Here is a 21363-nt window from a genome sequence, read left to right as displayed (position 1 = left end):
ATTTGCTAGCTAGCTCGCTAAATTCTTATTGGAGCACCTCATCCCTCTTTCTACCTATGTCGTTGTTACAAATGTGAACCACAACCTCTGACTGCTCCTCCTCCCCCTTCAGAATGTCCTGCAGCTGCTCCGAGACATCCTTGACCCTAGCATCAGGGAGGCAGCATACCATCCTGGAGTCACGTTTGCGGCCACAGATACACCTATCTGTACCCCTTATGATAGAATCCCCTATCACTATAGCTCTCCCACACTTTTATCTCCCCTCCTGTGCAGCTGAGCCATCCATGGTGCCACAGTCTTGGCTCTTGCTGCATTCCCCTGAGAAGCTATCTCCCCCAACGGTATCCAAAGTAGAAAATTTGTTAGAGAGGGAGATGGACCCAGGGGACTCCTGCACTACCTGCCTAGTTCTTCTACTCTGCCTGGTGGTTATCCATTCCCTTTCTGCCTGAGCAGTCTTTGCCTGAGGTGTAACCACCTCCCTGCAGGTGCTATCCATGATGATCTCAACCTCACGGATGCCCCACAGTGTCTCCAGCCACCGTTCCAGATCCAAAACTTGGATTTCGAGTTGCTGCAGACTTCCTGCACATGTGTTCGCCCTGAACACTGGAAGTGTCCCTGACTTTCCACATTTCACAGGAGGAGCACTCCACTTTGCCGAGCTGCCCTGCCATGACTTACCCTTAACTTACTCCCTTAAATTACTCAAAAATTAGAAATTATTTATACTAGGGACCTTGATTCCCTAAAAAACACTACATACTGGTATTTGGTAAGCGAAGCAAAAGTGACATGAGGAAAAACGTTTTCACACAGCGAGTGGTTAAGGCCTGGAATGCGCTGCCTGAGAAAGTGATGGAGGCAGGTTCAATTGAAGCATTCATAAGGGAATTAGACTGTTATATGAAAAGGAAGAATTTGCAGGTTATGGGGAGAAAGCAGGGGAATGGAACTGAGGGAATTGCTCATTCAGAGAGCCAGTGTGGACATGACGGGCCAAATGGTTTCCTTCTGCACTGTAACAATTCTGTGATTCTGTGATTAACATTAATATCTCTGCCTCTTGCACACTGTGCTATATATTAATCTCCCACTGCAGGAAAAATATAAGCTCTGCCCTTTAAATAATGTATACGTAATTATTAAAAAGCCAATCTCTGCCCTCATCCAGATTTTAATGGAATCATTTTCCAGCAGAATTGCGGTTGCAGAAAGCTTGATAAAAAGAGACTTGCATTTATATTTTACAATCTCCCAGGAACATCACAACATGTTTCACACATGATGAATTACTAAGAGGCACAATCACAATCATTGGATAGATAAATTCAACAGCTATTGCCAACACAGCAAGATCATGAATGATCAGTGTCCGAAGGGAAGAATGCTCATCAAGGCACCATTGCCTTACTCTGCAAATAGCAACAAGGGATTTTTAGCATCCATTTGAACAGGGAGATAGGGCATCGATTTAATATAACATCTAGAGGACAGCACCTCTGGCAATGAAGGACACAATGGGCATGGCACAGGTTAGATACAGAATAAAGTTCTCTCTACGCTGTCATATCAAACACTCCCGGGAGAGATATCGCATGGGTGTAAAACTCCCTCTACACTGTCCCATCAAATACTTCCTCGATATCTCATGATATCAGCTCATTATTCAGTGAGGCCTAACACTGCTCCCAGGCCTGCTGCTAGTTACAGGCCAGCCTTACTTGGGTGCCACCGCTCACCTGATGCTGTACAACACATTCCCGTTTTTAAAGATTCGCAGCAGCTTATTGTCTGTTGTCACCTCGTGGAAATTGGCTCCTTTCTCGTTGGCAAAAAACAGGTCAGGCTTCCAGATGGAGTCCAACATGGAGGGATCGAGGTCAAGCGAGCCATCAGGGTACTCGCTGTACGCCAGCCGAGGATCGTTCCACTGTTGCCGCAAGAACACGTTGAGTCTGTAATCCTGTGGGAAACAACAGGTCATCACACCAGCTGATTCTATCGGACAGATGTTGTAAACTGTCAACAAGACTCAATTATACATTATTCACAGTACAGAAACAGGCCATTCGGCCCAACATCCTGTGCTGTTTATTCTCCACATGAGCCTCCTCCCATCTTACTTCATCTCACCCTATCAGCAACCTGCTATTCTTTTCTCCCTTGTGTTTATCTAGCTTCCCCTTAAATGGATCTATGCTGTTTACCTCAACCACTCCCTGTGGTAGTGAGTTCCACTTTCTAACCTCCCTTGAGAAGTTCCTCCTGAATTCCCTATTGGATTTATTAGTGACTATCTTATATTTATAGCCTCGGTTCTGGACTCCCCGTCAAGTGGAAACCTCTTCTCTATGTCTACCCTATCGAACCCCTTCATAATTTTAAAAACCTTCATCAGGTCTCCTCTCAGCCTTCTCTTTTCTAGAGAAGAGCACCTGGTTGTCCAGTCTTTCCAAGTAGTTCCTCTACAGGTGAACACAAATCCTGTTAACTCAGCCCACATGTAAAAGAAACAAGAAAGGACACAGTCACCCTCCTCCATTCCTCTGGCTCATTGCTCCCATGACCACCGCCCTCTGCAATCACAAACGCCTCACCTCCACGACTTCCATTTCCTCCTCTGGCGAGCTGCACCTGGAGACCTGTTGCACAGCCCGCAGCTCACATGGTTAAAGTAAATGAGGCCAGAGCTGGAGCAGGGGCCTCTTCTCCTGCACCAGTCGACTGACCATAGTTAATTCAGGGACAGGGGGAGGGGGGCGTGGAGAGTGGGGGATAGAGAAATTAAAGTAAAGGGAAAAAAAGGGGGACGGAAGAGGTATGGTAATGCTATCAGGCCAACAGCACAGAAGGAGGCCACTTACCCCATCACCCCTGTGCTGGTGCCAGCTCTTGCGCTGGGGCTGTCTGTTCTGATTCTCATTCCCCGCTTCAAGGAGGAGAGAAGCGTGAGAGAGAAAGGGAAAGAGGGACAAGCAGATATGGAAAGAAGAGATGCAGAGAGGTTGCATGCTTCAGGATCTGGCAGGAAGCCCCAAGCCTGAAAATTACAGAAACACAATGTGACATTGCCCAATACCATTAAAGTGCATTAAAGAACAGAGATCTGACCTAATTCAGGCAACAATTCTTTGATGTGTGATGTGACTTTGACAGAAGATTCATGGAGACCCTGGGGAAAGTAAACACCATTTACCCCATCTCTCCAGCGTCTATCCAAGTTACAGTGGTTGATCAAGACAGCTTCAGCTCTGCGCAGAGATTCCACCCCCAGCTCTAATCTAAGAGTGTACAAACTTTTTAATACATTCTCTTTCATTGTTTGCATATGCTTCACCCCATCTATTGTCCCTACTTCTCTTTTTATATCCCTATTTAACCATATTACTCTTTGTTTCTCTTCAACCTGCTTGACAAAGCAAGCCTCTGGCTCAGTGGTAATGTCCTGCCTTTGAGTTGGAAGGTGTGGGTTTAAACCCACTCCATACAGCCCTGGAGAGTGGAGATCAGAGCTCTGGCTTGAAAACCAGTGGTACTTTCTCATCTAGTTGGTGTTGGTGACCCCCAGCATTGCATGGGATGTGCAAGCCACACCACCACCCCCCACCCCTCCCCACCCCGCTGTGTAGGACTAACCTCCCTTTCAGCCGGTATAGCGATGGCTATTGAGCGGAGTGCTGCCTGTCGGAATCCGCCTGTGGATCCTCCCATTGCTTCCCACTGTTCACCAAGGGAAGAGCAGGAAGATACAAAAACAAAAACAACCTGTTTGATTTGGCCAGTGAGTTTCCATTGTTCCTTTCCTTCCCACTGCAAATCTCCCCACCTCTTTTGCAATAATGTTCCTCATTTCACATTCCTCAAAATCGGATACCCCACAGACAGAGGTGTGATTGTGAGCAATGAACAGTCCTCCACTGAATAATGCACAAAGGCTCAGCAGACAAGAGCAGGTCGGAGGTCCACATACCCAATCCCTACTCTTCCCAACTATCTGGGCATTCATTCTAGCAAAGGGCCATGAATCCGGGGCTGCTTCTGATTGTTCAATTCCCATCCCTATCAAGTGAGGCACCATGGCAAGAGCACCAACTTTTAAATCCTACCCCAGTAATTAGAGTCATAGAGTGATACAGCACTGAAACAGGCCCTTTAGCCCACCGAGTCTGTGCCGTCCATCAACCACTCATTGATACTAATCAAAGAACAAAGAACAGTACAGCACAGGAACAGGCCATTTGGCCCTCCAAGCCTGTGCCGATCTTGATGCCTGTCTAAACTAAAACCTTCTGCACTTCCGGGGTCCGTATCCCTCTATTCCCATCCTATTCATGTATTTGTCAAGATGCCTCTTAAACGTCTCTATCGTACCTGCTTCCACCACCTCCCCCGGCAGCAATTTCCAGGCACTCACCACCCTCTGTGTAAAGAACTTGCCTCACACATCCCCTCTAAACTTTGCCCCTCGCACCTTAAACCTATGTCCCCTAGTAACTGACTCTTCCACCCTGGGAAAAAGCTTCTGACTATCCACTCTGCCCATGCCACTCATAACTTTGTAAACCTCTATCATGTCGCCCCTCCACCACCGTCGTTCCAGTGAAAACAATCCAAGTTTATCCAACCTCTCCTCATAGCTAATACCCTCCAGACCAGGCAACATCCTGGTAAACCTCTTCTGTACCCTCTCCAAAGCCTCCACGTCCTTCTGGTAGTGTGGCGACCAGAATTGTATGTAATATTCCAAGTGTGGCCTAACTAAGGTTCTGTACAGCTGCAGCATGACTTGCCTATTTTTATACTCAATTCCCCGACCGATGAAGGCAAGCATGCCGTATGCCTTCTTGACTACCTTATCCACCTGCGTTGCCACTTTCAGTGACCTGCGTACCTGTATGCCCAGATCTCTCTGCCTGTCAATACTCCTAAGGATTCTGCCATTTACTGTATACTTCCCACCAGTATTGGACCTTCCAAAATACATTACCTCACATTTGTCCGGATTAAACTCCATCTGCCATTTCTCCGCCCAAGTCTCCAACCGATCTATATCCTGCTGTATCCTCTGACAATCCTCATCACTATCCGCAACTCCACCAACCTTTGTGTCGTCCGCAAACTTACTAATCAGACCAGCTACATTTTCCTCCAAATCATTTATATATACTACAAACAGCAAAGGTCCCAGCACTGATCCCTGCAGAACACCACTAGTCACATCCCTCCATTCAGAAAAGCACCCTTCCACTGCTACACTCTGTCTTCTATGACCAAGCCAGTTCTGTATCCATCTTGCCAGCTCACCTCTGATCCCGTGTGACTTCACCTTTTGTACCAGTCTGCCATGAGGGACCTTGTCAAGGGGTTTACTGAAGTCCATGTAGACAACATCCACTGCCCTTCCTTCATCAATCATCTTCGTCACTTCCTCAAAAAACTCGATCAAGTTAGTGAGACACGACCTCCCCTTCACAAAACCATGCTGCCTCTCACTAATAAGTCCAATTGTTTCCAAATGGGAGTAAATCCTGTCCCGAAGAATCCTCTCCAATAATTTCCCTACCACTGACGTACGGCTCATCAGCCTGTAATTTACTGGATTATCCTTGCTACCCTTCTTAAACAAAGGAACAACATTGGCTATTCTCCAGTCCTCTGGGACCTCACCTGTAGCCAATGAGGATACAAAGATTTCTGTCAAGGCCCCATCAATTTCCTCCCTTGTCTCTCTCAGTATTCTGAGGTAGATGCCATCAGGCCCTGGGGACTTATCTACCTTGAAGGTTTTCAAGGCACCCAAGACCTCCTCCTTTTTGATAACAACATGACCCAGACTATCTACACTCCCTTCCCGAGACTCATCATCCACCAAGTCGTTCTCTTGGGTGAATACTGATGCAAAGTACTCATTTAGTACCTCATTAATCCCACTTCCCTCAATTCTCCTACCACCTACCTACACTAGTAGCAATTTACAGTAGCCAATTTACCTATCAACCCACAAGTCTTTGGCATGTGGGAGGAAACCAGAACACCCGGAGAAAACCCACGCAGATCATAGGGAGAACTTGCAAACTCCACACAGGCAGGACCCAGACCTAAACCCAGGTCGCTGGAGCTGTGAGGCTGCGGTACTAACCACTGCGCCACTGTGCCACTGAATTTTATGAGTGCACTGCTGTGGAGTGCTCTGAGGTCCGCGTTCTTTCCACGCGGATGCGCCATCGCTGATCCCTCGTGATATTTCGGCCATTCCGTCCCTGGCAACGATGTCTGGTGCCACCGCGGAAGCGCAGCGCCATTTTTAAAGGGCTTCGGGCCCTTCAGTCTCATTTAAATTTTTAAAGGTCCATTTCAAAGAAAACTGCAGAATTGTTTTAATTTTACTCTGATTCCCCTCTCCCACCCCCACCACTTCATTTAATAATTTGACATATCCCCCAAAAAATACGTTTTGATATTCTGAACTTCCCCCCGCTGACTTCAGCACCTTTGACCCTCAACCCCTTCCCATCATCCCCACAACCAATAACAATAGTTCTCCGCACTTACCCCCCCGCACCCGCTCCCCACCCTGAGAATTACACTCCTCCCCCCTCCCCACCAGTATCTCGCCTCAGTTCCCCAAACGGGGATCTGACGGCATGGGTTTCCGGCCAGCGGCCGGAATATCGCCGTAAGATGGCCGCCCGGTTCGGGTAAGTTATTTAACATTTTTTGCATTCATCATAATACGCAAATGAAGGCTCCGCCGCTGTGCGGTGGGGGGAGGGGCTGCACCAAGGGCTCTCCCGGAAGAATTTTCAGGCCCCCCACCATGACCTCCGACGTCAGAGGGCCTGTAAAATTCAGCTCCTTGTGTCATTCGACTTTTTGCAAACCCCTGTGAACATTCCAGTTTGAATGGAATTCTGGGGCTCAGGGCCTTGGCCTTTTCCTATTGCTGCCTCACACACCACAGCCAGCTATTATTAATTGGAGGTGGAACAACCAAGGTCAGCATTGGCTGTTGGCCACTCAGCATGGCCAGAGACACATATCTACATAACAGCCGTGCATCAGTGGTAGCTCTGAGTTACATGGTCAGCATTCAGGACCTAAGCAAAAATCCAGACTGACACTCTGGTGCAGTGCTGAGGGATTGCTGCACTGTCAGAGGTGCCATCTTTCAGGTAAGACATTAAACCGAGAGCTGTCTGCCCTATCAGGTGGGTGTAAAAGATCCAATAGCACTATTCAAAGAAAAGCAGGTGAATTCTCCCCAATGTCCTTCAACCTACATTACTAAAGTGCTTTGGGATATCCTGAGGTTGTGAAAGTTACTGTATAAATGCAAATCTTCGGCTAGTTTTAGTTTTTTCCCCAATATTTTATCAGTTACTTTCTGGGTTGCTGACATTCCAACATTTAATTATTTGTCACTCACCCTCAGGTTCTCTGACCGATCCCGACCATCCCCTGGTCACCCCTCAGTCTGCGGGGAGACATAAAGGTGGACAGTCTGCTCTCGGTCACCCTTCGGGGAGACAGACTGTCTGCTCTCGGTCACCCCTCAGTCTGCCGGGAGTCAGACTGTCTGCTCTCGGTCACCCCTCAGTCTGCCGGGAGACAGACTGTCTGCTCTCGGTCACCCCTCAGTCTGCCGGGAGACAGACTGTCTGCTCTCGGTCACCCCTCAGTCTGCCGGGAGTCAGACTGTCTGCTCTCGGTCACCCCTCAGTCTGCTGGGAGACAGGAAGGTAGAAAGTCTGCTGCTGATCATCTCCTCCTGAGAATGTATCAGAGTTTCTCCCCTCCTTTTCTGGGCTGCTGGTTCTCAGCCTGGTACAGAGCCATGGTGCTGGGTGACCCATGGGTATCTTACTCTAGTAATTCTTACTAAGTCAGGTTTAGCAGGATATTCAACTGTTGAGGGCATCATAGGTGACATTTGACCACAGCCAATGTCCAGAAGCCAACACTTTTGGAAGATGTTGTCCCTGGGATGTGATCAGCAGTGGGAACTCTGACCTTAACCTTCCAGGCCTGAATATCGCCACACCTCATTGCTTAGTGCTTGAATGTTCTCCCAATGTATATATTTGAAATGGGCTCGATTCCCACGTGAGGTCTTCCCATCTCTCACTGTAACTTAGCAGGAGATCAGAAAAAGCCCCATGGAAATGATGCAGTCTGTCCAAGATCAGGAGATCCCTGCAGAAAACCGACCCAATGCTTCTAAAGAAAGACTTGCGTTGATATAGCACCTTACACAACCTCAGAACATCCTAAAGAGCTTAAAGTGTAGTCGCAGTTGTAATGTAGGACATGCAGAGCCAATTTGCACAAAGCAAGATCCCACAAAAGGCATTATGATAATGACCAGTCATTGTGCTTTTGATAGCCACTTTCCAAGTATCAGGCTATACCAAAGAACTTCATAGCCAATGAATGACGTTTGAAGTGCAGTTATTGTTGTAATGCAGGACAAACACATCAGTATTGTGATGTTGATTTTTAAAATTCATTCTTGGGTTGTGAACAAGGCCAGTATTTGTTGCCAATCCCTAATTGCCCTTGAGAAGGTGGTGGTGAGCTGTCTTCTTGTACCATTGCAGTCCATGTGGGGTAGGTACACCCACAGTGCTGTTAGGAAGGGAGTTCCAGGATATTGACCCAGCAACAGTGAAGGAACGGCGATATAGTTCCAAGTCAGGATGGTGTGTGGCTTGGAAGGGAACGTGCAGGTGGTGGTGTTCTGGGTTTGGAAGCTGCTGTCGAAGGAGCCTTGGTGGGTTGCTGCAGTGCATCTTGTAGATGCTACACACTGCTGCCACTGTCCATCAGTGGTGAAGGGATTGAATGTTGAAGGTGGTGGATGGGGTGTTAATCAAGCAGGCCGCCTTGCCCTCGATGGTTTCTATCTTCTTGAGTGTTGTTGGAGCTGTATCTATCCAGGCAAGTGGAGAGTATTCCATCACGCTCCTGACTTGTGCCTTGTAGATGGTGGACAGGCTTTGGGGAAACAGAAAGTGAGTTATGCGCCACAGAATTCCCAGCCTTTGACCTGCTCTTGTAGCCACAGTATTTATATGTCTACAGTTTCTGGTCAATGATAACCCGCTGGATGTTGATAGTGGGGGATTCAGTGATGGTAATGCCATTGAATGTCAAGGGAAGATGGTAAGATTCTCTCTTGTTGGAGATGGTCATTGCCTGGCACTTGTGTGGCGTGAATATTACTTGCCACTTATCAGCCCAAGCCTGGATATTGTCCAGGTGTTGCTGCATGCAGGCACAGACTGCTTCAGTATCTGAGGAGTTGCAAATGACTGCGCAATCATCAGTGAAAATCCCCACTTCTGACTTTATGATGGAGGGAAGGTCATTGATGAAGCAACTGAAGATGGTTGGGCCTAGGACACTACCCTGAGGAACTCCTTCAGCAATGTCCTGGTGCTGAGGTGATTGGCCTCCAACAACCACAACCATCTTCCTTTGTGCTAGGTATGACTCCAATCACGAGAATTTTCCCGTGATTCCCATTGACTTCAATTTTAATAGGGCTCCTTGTTGCCACACTTGGTCATATGCAACGTGGTTAATTCTTAACTGCCCTGTGAAATGGCCTAGCAAGTTGTATCAAACTGCGAGAGAAAAGTCTAAAAGGAATGAAAGCAGATGGACCACTTGACATCAATCTAGTCACGGTAATGACAGCGGCACACCCACCCTTGTCGACCCAGCAAAACCCTCCATCTGGGGGCTTGTGCCAAAATTGGGAGAGCTGTCCCACAGACTAGTCAAGCAACAGCCTGACATAGTCATACTGACAGAATCATACCTTACAGACAATGTCCCAGACACCACCATCACTATCCCTGAGCATGTCCTGTCCCACTGACAGGATAGGCCCACCAGAGGTGGCTGCAAAGTGGTATACAGTCGATAGGGAGTTGCCCTGGGAGTTCTCAATTTTGACACCGGACTGCATGAAGTCTCATGGCATCAGGTCAAACATGGGCAAGGAAACCTCCTGCTGATTACCACCTACTGCTGCCCTCCCCACCCTCAGCTATTGAATCAGTGCTTCTCCATGTTGAACACCAATTGGAGGAAACACTGAGGGTAGCAAAGGCACAGAATATACTCTGGGTGGGGAACATCAATGTCCATCACCAAGAGTGGCTCAGTAGCACCACTACTGACTGAGCTGGCCAAGTTCTGATGGACATAGCTGCTAGACTGGGTATGCGGCAGGTGGTGAGAGAACCAACAAGAGGGAAAAACATACTTGACCTCAGCAACCTACTTGTCGCAGATGCATCAACCCATGACAGTATTGGTAGGAATGACCACCGCATAGTCCTTGTGGAGACAAAGTCCCACCTTCACATTGAGGATACCCTCCATAGTGTTGTGTGGTATTACCACAGTGCTAAATGGGATAGATTTCAAACAGATCGAGCATCTCAAAACTGGGCATCCATGAGGTGCTGTGGACCATCAGCAGCAGCAGAATTGTATTCAACCACATGTAGGCCAGACCAGGTAAGGACAGCAGATTTTCTTCCTGAAAGCAAACCAGTTGGGGGTTTATGACAATCTTCTAATGCCATTACTGAGATGAGCTTTTTCCCATCCAGATTTATTAATTAATTGATTTTAAATTCCCCCAGCTGCTATGGTGGTAATTGAACTCATGTCTGCGCAGTATTAATCCAGGCCTCTGGATTACTAGTCCAGTAACATTACCCCGTGCTATCATTCCCCTAGGGATGTTTGAGGGATAAATATTGGCCAAGACACTGGAGAACTCCCCTGTTCTTCTTTGAAATAGTGCCATAGGATCTTTTACAGCCACCTGAGAGGTTAGATGTGCCCTCGGTTTAATGTCCCATGTCTGACAGTGCAGCAGTTGAACCCACAAACTAGAGTGTCAGCTTCAACCAAAACCCCTTGCTGCAAATCTATTGTGAAAAAAGAAAATGATTGGAGCAAAGTAGAGATTGAGGGTTGATGAAGTAATCCGTGCCGGTATCTGTCAATCGCACGCAGGCAGAGGTCGCACTCCATCACCCATTCTCAATGCTCACCATCGTAGTTTCAGTCACTGAGCCAAAACTGTTGATGAAAATATTGCATGTGACATTCACTGGAGGACCTGGAAAAGAAACAAAATAATAGTTAGAGGAACAAGAGTGGGAGGGTAAGAGCGCGAGTGAGAGGAAGGACAAGAGAGAGGAAGAGAGAGGGCACAAAGGCAAGAGAGAGAGAGAGTGTGAGGCAGAGAGAAAGGGGGTGAAAGGGAGAGAAATGGTTAGATAGAGAGAGAAAGGGGAAAGTGACAGAGAAAGGCAGTGAGAATTAGAGAGGGAGCAACAGAGAGACAAAGAGAGAAAGGGGGGGAGAGAGAAAGGGATAGACAGAGAAAGAGACAGACAAAGTTAAAGAGACAGAAAGGGAGATAAAGAGATTGAGACAAACAGAAAGGGATAGAGAGATAGAGAGAAGCTTTTCCTCCCTCTTTGCAGCCAAGGCAGTGCCGATTGCTTGTTCTGAATGGTGAATTTGCACATTATGACAGGAACAGATACTATTGCAACTTTTCCTAGCTGTAAATTAGGCCCCACCTGATCTATCCAGACACTGGACATACTATGTCAATACACTAATTGTACGTTCCACCACAGTTCAAGTGGGAACATGAGGCTTGTTGTATTTTCACTCCACTTGACTGGGGATTCCTAAGTGGTGTTAATAGTCAGGACTGAGACACAGCCCTTGAGCCCCTGAAATCCAGAAGGCCACAAGCAAAAGGGAGGAGCATGGAGTGAGAGGTAGATATGATTATGCAGTCAACTTGCGGCTGAGAGATGGCATCAGTCACAATCAAGTCAATGAAAATGTCCCAGCTCACTGTGGATCGACTGCAGTGTGGAACTAAGGCTTTGCCTGGGCAGACTTTAATGTCACCACATAATGGTTATATTAAATGTTTGTGATTCCTGAAGACTTTTTAATCGGCATATGCATGAGGCAAAGTCACCATGATCAGCGGCTGTGGCCCTGAGAATCATAGAATCTTATTGCACAGAATGAAGCCATTCAGCCCATTCTATCTGTGCTGGCTCTTTGAAAGAGCTAACCAATTATCCCACTCTCCCGGCTCTTTCCCCTTAACCCTGCAAATTTCTCCCTTTCAAGTATTTATCTAATTCCCTTTTGAAAGTTATTATTGAATCTTGCTTTTATTTTAGAGCCTTCTTAACTTGTCTTGCCATCTTCAAAGATTTGTATATATATACCCCCATGTCTCTCCGTTCATGCACCCACTTTCCAATTGTGCCATTTACTGTATAATGCCGCTCCTCATTTTCCCTACCAAAATGCATCACTTTACAAACATCAGTCATATGTCTGCCTATTTCACCAGTCTGTCTTTGTCCTCCTGAAGTCTGTTAGCATCCTCCTCATTGTTTACTACATTTCCAACGTGTATGCCATCTGCAAGATTTGAAGTTATGCTCTGTATACCAAGTACAGGTCATCAATATATGTCAAAAAGACCAGTGGTTCCAATATCAATCCCTGGGAACAGCCTGTATACTTCCAATATGATAAACAGCCATTCACCACTACTCTGCTTTTTGTCTCAGCCAATTTTGTACCCACATTGCCACTGTCCCTTTAATGAGAATGGCTTCAGTTTTTTCAAGCAATCTATTATGTGGAACCTTATCGAATGCCTTTTGAAAATTCATACAAACAACATCAACCAAATTATCCTCATCAATTTTCCATTGTGTTGTGTGGCACTACCACCATGCTAAATGGGATAGATTCAGAATGGATCTAACAGCTCAAAACTGGGCATCCATAAGGTGCTGTGGGCCATCAGCAGCAGCTGAATTGTGTTGAAGCATTATCTGTAACCTCATGGCCTGGCATATCCCCCACTCTACTATTACCATCAAGCCAGGGAATCAACCCTGGTTCAATGAGAAGTGCAGGAGAGCATGCCAGGAGCAACACCAGACATACTTAAAAAGGAGATGTCAACCTGGTGAAGCTATAACACAGGATTATATTCATGCTAAACAGTGGAAGCGGTATGCGATTGACAGAGCAAAGTGATCTCACAATCAACGGATAAGATCAAAGCTCTGCAGTCCTGCCACATCTAGTCAGGAATTGTGGTTGTTAATTAAAAAACTAAAGGGAGGAGGAGGTGGCTGCACAAATATCCCCACTGAGGGAGCCCACTGCTCATGTGCAAAAGACAAGGCTGAAGCATATGCAAATCATCTTCAGCCAGAAGTATCGAGTGGATGATCCATCTCGGCCTCCTCTTGAGGTCTCCAGCATCGCAGATGTCAGTCTTCAGCCAATTTGATTCACTCCATGTGACATCAAGAAATGACTGAGTGCATTGGATACAGCAAAGGCGACAAGCCCTGACAACATCTGACTGTAGTGCTGAAGGTTTGTGCACCAGAATAGATTGGCACCCCATCCACCACCTTAAACATTCACTCCCTCCACCACTGGTACACAGTGGCAGCAGTGTGTACCATCTACAAGAGTTGCCAATACTCCTGCGACAGTACCTTCCAAACTCACGAACTCTACCACCTAGAAAGAGAAGGGCAGCACGCGGATGGAAACATTATCACTGTGGAACTTCGTCTCTAACAGCACTGTAGGTATATCTACACCACAAGGTTCAAGAAAACGGCTCTCCACCACTTTCTCAACGGCAGTTAGAGATGAGCAATAAATGCTGGCCTAGCCAGTGATGCCCACATCCCGTGAATTAATGACAAAAACCTCTTGTTAATTCATCAAAGAATTCAATCAAGTTAATCACACATGATTTGCCTTCAATAAAACCAACAGATCGCCACACAATTGGGCAGTGACCCTGCTGTCTCCAGTAATGGTGACACGGTGTTCCAGTGCACAGTAACTGTGGGCACAGCATTGTCTGGTCACCAACATTATTCTGCAGTATTGCTCAGAGACTTCCTGTTCCTGGATCCCATGAAATCCTTCACAATGAGTAACTGCTCTTTTTATTGTTTGGTGCCCTGTCACCTGGTAGAAATGTTGTTCTCTCTCCAGGTGCTCCCATCGTTTTGGTGGAGAAAGTGCTGCAGGGGTTGCCCCTGGCAACCAAGGCCGCAGTGATTGTGTGATGCAATGGCGTGCGGACAGACTGCCTGATCTGAAAAATGTTAACTCTAACCCAACTGATTCATCCTTTGATTCATCCCTTCTTCCCTGTCTTCCAGTCTTGTAACTGAATCATTAATTAACACTCCCACCCTCCCTCCCCATGTCCCTGTTCTATTCCTCTGGAACATCTTATAGCCAGGAATGTTCAGCTCCCAGTCCTACTCTAACCTATACTGTGTCTGCCTTGCTGCTCTTGTATTAGACCCCCGTGACATGTGCTTCTCATTTGTCTGCTTTTGGTCAGAATATTTTGTGTATTTGCATAAATGCATCTCAGAGCTCTGCTGCTTGGCTTTCTTTCGAATGTTCCTGTTGCTGACTTTTATTTCTCCTCCACCCCTTGCCCCTTTGGTTTAATCCTCTGCCCCATCCTCTTGTCTATCTCTGCCACATTAGGTTAACCCCTCCCTCCACTAATGCAGCCTTGCTATTCAGCCGGGCTACCTCGATTCCTCAGCAACTGGCTCTGTTTGCACCTTGCCAGGTATTGTGAGCTGCTCGATGCAAATTCTACTGCTTCTCTGTTCTCAAAAGCAGCAGAAACAGGGCCTGTCCAATCTGTAATAAAAACAAGAAATGCTGGAACCACTCAGCAGGTCTGGCAGCATCTGTGAAAAGAGAAGCAGAGTTAACGTTTCGGGTCAGTGACCCTTCTTCGGAACTGACAAATATTAGAAAAGTCACAGGTTATAAGTAGATGAAGTGGGGGTGGGGCAAGAGATAACAAAGGAGGTCGAGATTGGACCAGGCCACATAGCTGACCAAAAGGTCACGGAGCAAAGGCAAACAATATGTTAATGTGTTGAAAGACAAAGCATTAGTACAGGTTAGGTGTAAATACACTGAATATTGAACAGCAGCAAGTGCAAACCTGAAAAAAAACAGTGGGTAAGCAAACTGAACAAACTAAGATGAAATGAAATAAATGCAAAAAAAAATGGTAAAAAATGTAAAAAAGAATGTAAAAAAAAAAGGAAGAAAAAATAACTAAAAATGAAAGTAAAATGGGGGGCTGTCATGCTCTGAAATTATTGAACTCAATGTTCAGTCCGGCAGGCTGTAGTGTGCCTAATCGGTAGATGAGATGCTGTTCCTCGAGCTTGCGTTGATGTTCACTAGAACACTGCAGCAATCCCAGGACAGAGCTGTGAGCATGAGAGCAGGGGGGAGTGTTGAAATGGCAAGCAACCGGAAGCTGAGGGTCCTGCTTGCGGACTGAGCGGAGATGTTCCAATCTGTTCTGTTTTCCACATGCTGCTGACTCTGTGTGGGGAATCTCAGCAGTTAATTGGGACGAGGATGGTTTGCAATTGAAACTTGTGTAATTGACGCAGGACATAATGGGAACAAAATTCTGCCTCATTAGTAGAGCTAGTGTCTGCTGGTTGGTACGTTTCTGCAACAGAAGAGTGGAATGAATCCCAAGCAATGTGAAAGCTTCAGCCTTTACAGGGATGATCATGAATTTAAGTCCTTTTTCAAACAATTCTGTGGATTCTATTTCCTGCTTCCATGAAGGTAATGGCCAATATTTATTCCTTAAACAACATCACTAATACAGATTATCTGGCCATTACCTGATTGCTGTTCGTGGGATCTTTCTGTCCCCAAATTATCTGCTGCATTTCCTACACTACAACAGTGATTACACTTCAAAAGTTTCTTTGGCCTCTTTATCTCGAGAGACAATGGGTAAGCGCCTGGAGGTGGTCAGTGGTGTGTGGAGCAGCGCCTGGAGTGGCTATAAAGGCCAATTCTAGAGTGACAGGCTCTTCCACAGGTGCTGCAGAAAAATTTGTTTGTCGGGGCTGTTACACAGTTGGCTCTCCCCTTGCGCTTCTGTCTTTTTTCCTGCCAACTGCTAAGTCTCTTCGACTCGCCACACTTTAGCCCCATCTTTATGGCTGTCCGCCAGCTCTGGCGAACGCTGGCAACTGACTCCCATGACTTGTGATCAATGTCACAGGATTTCATGTCACGTTTGCAGACGTCTTTAAAGCGGAGACATGGACGGCCGATGGGTCTGATACCAGTGGCGAGCTCGCTGTACAATGTGTCTTTGTGGATCCTGCCATCTTCCATGCGGCTCACATGGCCAAGCCATCTCAAGCGCCGCTGACTCAGTAATGTGTATAAGCTGGGTACTTCAAAAGTACTTTGGCAGTAAAGTGCTTTGAGACATCCCGAGGTCATGAAAGGTGCTACAGAAATGCAAGTCTATCTTTAATGAGCAATGCCACACAGAACAATTTGTATAACAGATTTAAATATTCTCCTTCAACTCCACTCACATCAAATAAAAGGTCTTGCATGGGTCCGAGTTATGCTTGTCTTTTTGTGGGATATGTCGAACATTCCTTGTTCCAGTCTTACTCAGGCCCCCTCCCCCAACTCTCTTTTTCTGGTACATTGATGACTATCGTTTCCTGATCTCGCCCCGCACCAGAAAACTTCATCAACTTTGCTTCCAATTTCCATCCTTCTCTCACCTTTACATGGTCCATCTCTGACATTTCCCTTTCCTTCCTTGACTTCTAAGTCCCCAGAGATGGAGACAGACTGTCCACAAATCTTCATTATAAGCCCACCGGCTCAAATACACTTCCTCGCACCCTGCCTCCTGTAAGGACTTCATTCCATTCTCCCAATTTCTCCATCTCCGACGCATCTGTTCTGATGATGCTACCTTCCACAACAGCACCTCTGATATGTCTTCCTTTTTCCTCAACTGAGGATGCCCCCCAACTGTGGTTGACAGGGCTCTCATCCGTGTCTGACCCATTTCCCACACTTCTGCCCTACCCCATCCCCTCCCTCCCAGAATGCGACAGGGTTCCCCTTGTCCTCACGTTCCACCCCACCAGCCTCCACAACCAAAGGATAATTTCTGCCACCTCCAGCATGATGCCACTGCCAAATGCATCTTCCCTTCCCCTCCCATCAGCATTCTGAAGGGACCATTCCCCCATGACACCCTGGTCCACTCCTCCATTACCCCGGACACCTTGTCCCCTTCCCACTGCACTTTCCCATGCAATCGCAGGAGGCGTAATACCTTGCGTTTTACTTTTCTCTCTTCACCATCCAAGACCCCAAACACTCCTTCCAGGTGAAGCAGTGATTTACTTCTACTTCTTTCAATTTAGTATACTATATTCGCTGCTCACAATGTGGTCTCCTCTACACTGGGGATACCAAACGCAGATTGGGTGACTGCTTTGTGGAACACCTCCGCTCAGTCCGAAAACATGACCCCAAGCTTCCGGTTGCTTGCCATTTCAACACTCCCCCCTGCTCTCATGCCCACATCTCTATCCTGGGATTGCTGCAGTGTTCCAGTGAACATCAACACAAGCTCGAGGAACAGCATCTCATTTACCGATTAGGCACACTACGGCCTGCCGGACTGAACATTGAGTTTAATAATTTCAGAGCATGACTGGCCCTTTTTAATTATTATTTTATTTTATTTTGTTTTATCATTTTTTACCATGTGCCTGCCTTAAACCTGCTTTTTCATGTTTGTGCTTTTGGCTAGGGCTGCTCAATATTCTGTCATTAACACTCCCTCTGTACTAATGCTTTGTCTTTCACCACACCATTAGCACACTCTCTTTGCCTTTGCCCCATGACCTTCTTGTCAGTTAATCTCTCCGGCCCTCTGTCCTATCTCACACCTTATCTTTTGTTCTCTTTTGCCCCCCTCCTACCCCTGCTTTACTTGCTTAAAGCCTATTACTTTGCTAACCATTTCCAGTTCTGATGAAAGGTCACTGATCTGAAACATTAACTCTGTTTCTCTCTCCACAGATGCTGCCAGACCTGCTGAGTATTTCCAGCACTTTATTTTAATTTTAAATATTCACAAGTTTAGATGAATGGTTAATGGTAGAATCGAAGAAATTATGGTTTTAGTTGCCAGCTACTGTAATAAAAGCAGCCATCTCCTGCCCCTTGATACTCTTAGGAAATATGAGGGACGCCACAGTGTCCCCTTAAACATCCAGGATTCACACGCAGCCTTGTCAGAACTCTCATCTGAATCAGTGCTTTTGGGTCATTAGAGACATAAGGAAGTCATTCAACTCCTCGAGTCTGATACATAGGAGAAGGAGGAACCCATTCAGCCCCTTGGGCCTGTTATATAGGAACAGGAGGAGGCCATTCAGTCCTTTGAGTCTGATACATAGGAATTGGAGGCTGTTCAGCCCCGTGAACCTGCTCCACTCGTCAATTAAATCATGGTTGATCTGTACCTAAACTCAATTTACCCATCTTTGCTCCATATCCCTTGATACCCTTATCTAATAAAAATCTATTGATCTGAGTTGTGAAAGCTCCAATTGATCCCAGTATCCACAACCTGAGTGTTCCTGATTTCCACTACCCTTTGTGTGAAAATGTGCTTCTGGATTTCACTCCTGAATGGATTGGCTCAGATATATTTTAGTAGGAAGAATGAAGAAAGACAATATAAAATATAAAAGGCACAGTGGCGCAGTGGTGGGGCGGCACAGTGGCGCAGTGGTGGGGCGGCACAGTGGCGCAGTGGTTAGCACCGCAGCCTCACAGCTCCAGCGACCCAGGTTCAATTCCGGGTACTGCCTGTGTGGAGTTTGCAAGTTCTCCCTGTGTCTGCGTGGGTTTCCTCCGGGTGCTCCGGTTTCCTCCCACATGCCAAAGACTTGTAGGTTGATAGGTTAATTGGCCATTATAAATTGCCCCTAGTATAGGTAGGTGGTAGGGAAATATAGGGACAGGTGGGGATGTGGTAGGAATATGGAATTAGTAGGATTAGTATAAATGGGTGGTTGATGGTCGGCACAGACTTGGTGGGCCGAAGGGCCTGTTTCAGTGCTGTATCTCTAAACTAAACTAAAAAGATACAATTCTAAAAGAGGTGCAGGAGCACTTGGGGGTGTATGTGTACAAATCGTTGAAGGTGGCAGGGTAGGTTGAGAAAGAGGTTATTAAGGCATATAGGAAGGATCCTGGGCTTTATAAATAGGGTTATTGAGTAGAAAAGAAGGAGGTTATGCTGAACCTTTATGAATTATTGGTTCAACCTCAGCTGGTGCATTACGTCCAATTCTGGGCACTGCACTTTAGGAAGGATGTGACGGCATGGGAGAGGGTGCAGTAAAGATTCAAAAGAATTGTTCCAGGGACGAGGAACTTCAGTTACGTGAATAGATTGGAGAAGCTGGGGCTGTTCTGCTTAGAGAAGAGAAGTTTGAGAGGAGATTTGAAAGAGTTGTTCAAAATCATGAGGGGTCTGGACAGAGTAGATAGAGAGAAACTGTTCCCATTGGCGGAAGGTTTGCGAACCAGAGGACATGATTTAAGTTGATTGGCAAAAGAACCAAAAGCATGAGGAAAAACTTTTTACGCAGCAAGTGGTGAGGATCTGGAATGTACTGCCTGAATCGAGGCCTTCAAGAGAGAAGGCCAGGGAATGGCACTAGGTAAATTGCCCTTTTGGAGAGCCAGTGCGGACAAGATGGGACCGAATGGCCTCCTTCTGTGCTATAATCTTTCTATGATTCTATAATTTTAAGATTATGCCCCTTGTTCTGGTTTCCCCCACATGAGGACACAGTTTCTCTATTATCTACCCTATGAAATCCTTCTAACACAGTAAACACCTTGATCTGATCACCCCTCAATCTTCATTCTGAAGAAGAACTCTGAACTTTCAGTTTTTCCCTCTCCACAGAAGGGCACTGAGACTCTACCACTGCATGAAACAGAGTTCCATCTTCGAACTGCTTGAGATTCCGAGAGGGGTAAATACTTGATAAATTAGGCCTCGGTTAGAAGTAAAATGTTTCAGCCTGAGTTCTCTTGGCATATCGGAAAATAACTAGCCGGAGATGAGCAATTTCTCAAGTGGAAAAAACTCTCCCCAGATTCCCAACTCACCGTGAAGCTCCGCATGGGTCCACCCCCTCTCCGGTCTTTGTGGCCAGCATGTTTGTGATGGGTCAAATGGCCTCTTTTTCTACACATGCTAATACAGGATCAGCCTGTCTGTGGGAGGAGGGTGAGGGAAGGGAGAGGTATGGGGAATCTTTCAACACAGGAAGAGACGAAACTGTTTGGAGAAGTATGCTGGCACCTGTACCTTTAAAATTTGGCCGGATTCGTGCGTCGTAGCCCGAGGTTTTCCCCATCAGTTTGTCGAGGAAATCGGATGGTGACAATGGCGACGATGTTTTGCTGCTGGACTTTATCTCGGCTTCCTTGGAAGACACTGGCCTGTGGGATGGAAAGATGTAAACAGACTGAGTGCTTTGTGATGAAGCTTTATCTGCCTGAGGCTGCCCTCTCTACTCTCCTGAAAGAGCATTGATTCAATACAGGGGACAAGTCAACAGCTAGCCTTCTAATGTGTCCACTCTTCGTGCAAGACCTGCAGATTGAGGAAATGGAGCTGAGTTGGTTCACTGCAGGATCCATCACAGCTGAGAGCAATCCAGACCTCACCTGCTGCCCATGTTCAGACTGTACAGGGGAAGGGTCGCTGAATTGGTTCATGAGGAAGAAAGAGACTTGGCCAATAGTCTCTTTCCTAGGCCATGGTTGCTCTAACTGCAAGCTTGAATGAGGCCAGTTAATGCGACAGAAACCGGGCATCGCAACAAGGATGTTGGAATAATCTGTCCATTCTTATCACTCGATTTACTAACCCAGAGTCTGCAGTCTCTCTCCAATCACTAACCCGGAGTCTCCATTCTCTCTCCATTCATCAACCCGGAGTCTCCAGTCTCTCTCCATTCATTAACCCGGAGTCTCCATTCTCTCTCCATTCATTAACCCGGAGTCTCCAGTCTCTCTCCATTGGAAAGTTGCACATGTCACTCCACTTTTTAAGAAAGGTGAAAGGGGGAACCAAGAAAACTACAGACCAGTTAGCCTGACATCTGTAGTGGGCAAGTTGCTGGAGTCTATAATCAAGGATAGGGTGACCGAACACCTAGAAAAATTTCAGTTAATCAGGGACAGCCAGCATGGATTCATGACGGGAAGGTCATGCCTGACAAATCTCATTGAATTTTTTGAAGAGGTGACTAAGGTAGTGGACAGGGGAATGTCTATGGATGTTATTTATATGGACTTCCAGAAGGCATTTGATAAAGT

General features: G+C 46.5%; 1 protein-coding gene across 1 annotated transcript in view; it reads right to left on the bottom strand.

The window, feature by feature from the left end:
- LOC137377450 (glycine receptor subunit alpha-4-like) overlaps positions 1-21363 on the bottom strand; it is a 96489-nt gene that overhangs the window by 36343 nt on the left and 38783 nt on the right. The window contains exons 5-7 of the mRNA XM_068047029.1: positions 20348-20481; positions 11082-11149; positions 1746-1969 (exon numbers count right to left, since the gene is read on the bottom strand). Of these exons, the coding sequence (XP_067903130.1) occupies positions 1746-1969; positions 11082-11149; positions 20348-20481 (426 nt within the window). The remainder of the gene's footprint in view (positions 1-1745; positions 1970-11081; positions 11150-20347; positions 20482-21363) is intronic.

The sequence above is a fragment of the Heterodontus francisci genome, chromosome 15, assembly GCF_036365525.1.
Source record: "Heterodontus francisci isolate sHetFra1 chromosome 15, sHetFra1.hap1, whole genome shotgun sequence".
Lineage (NCBI taxonomy): Eukaryota > Metazoa > Chordata > Chondrichthyes > Heterodontiformes > Heterodontidae > Heterodontus > Heterodontus francisci.
This window is presented reverse-complemented; position numbering and strand designations above follow the sequence as displayed.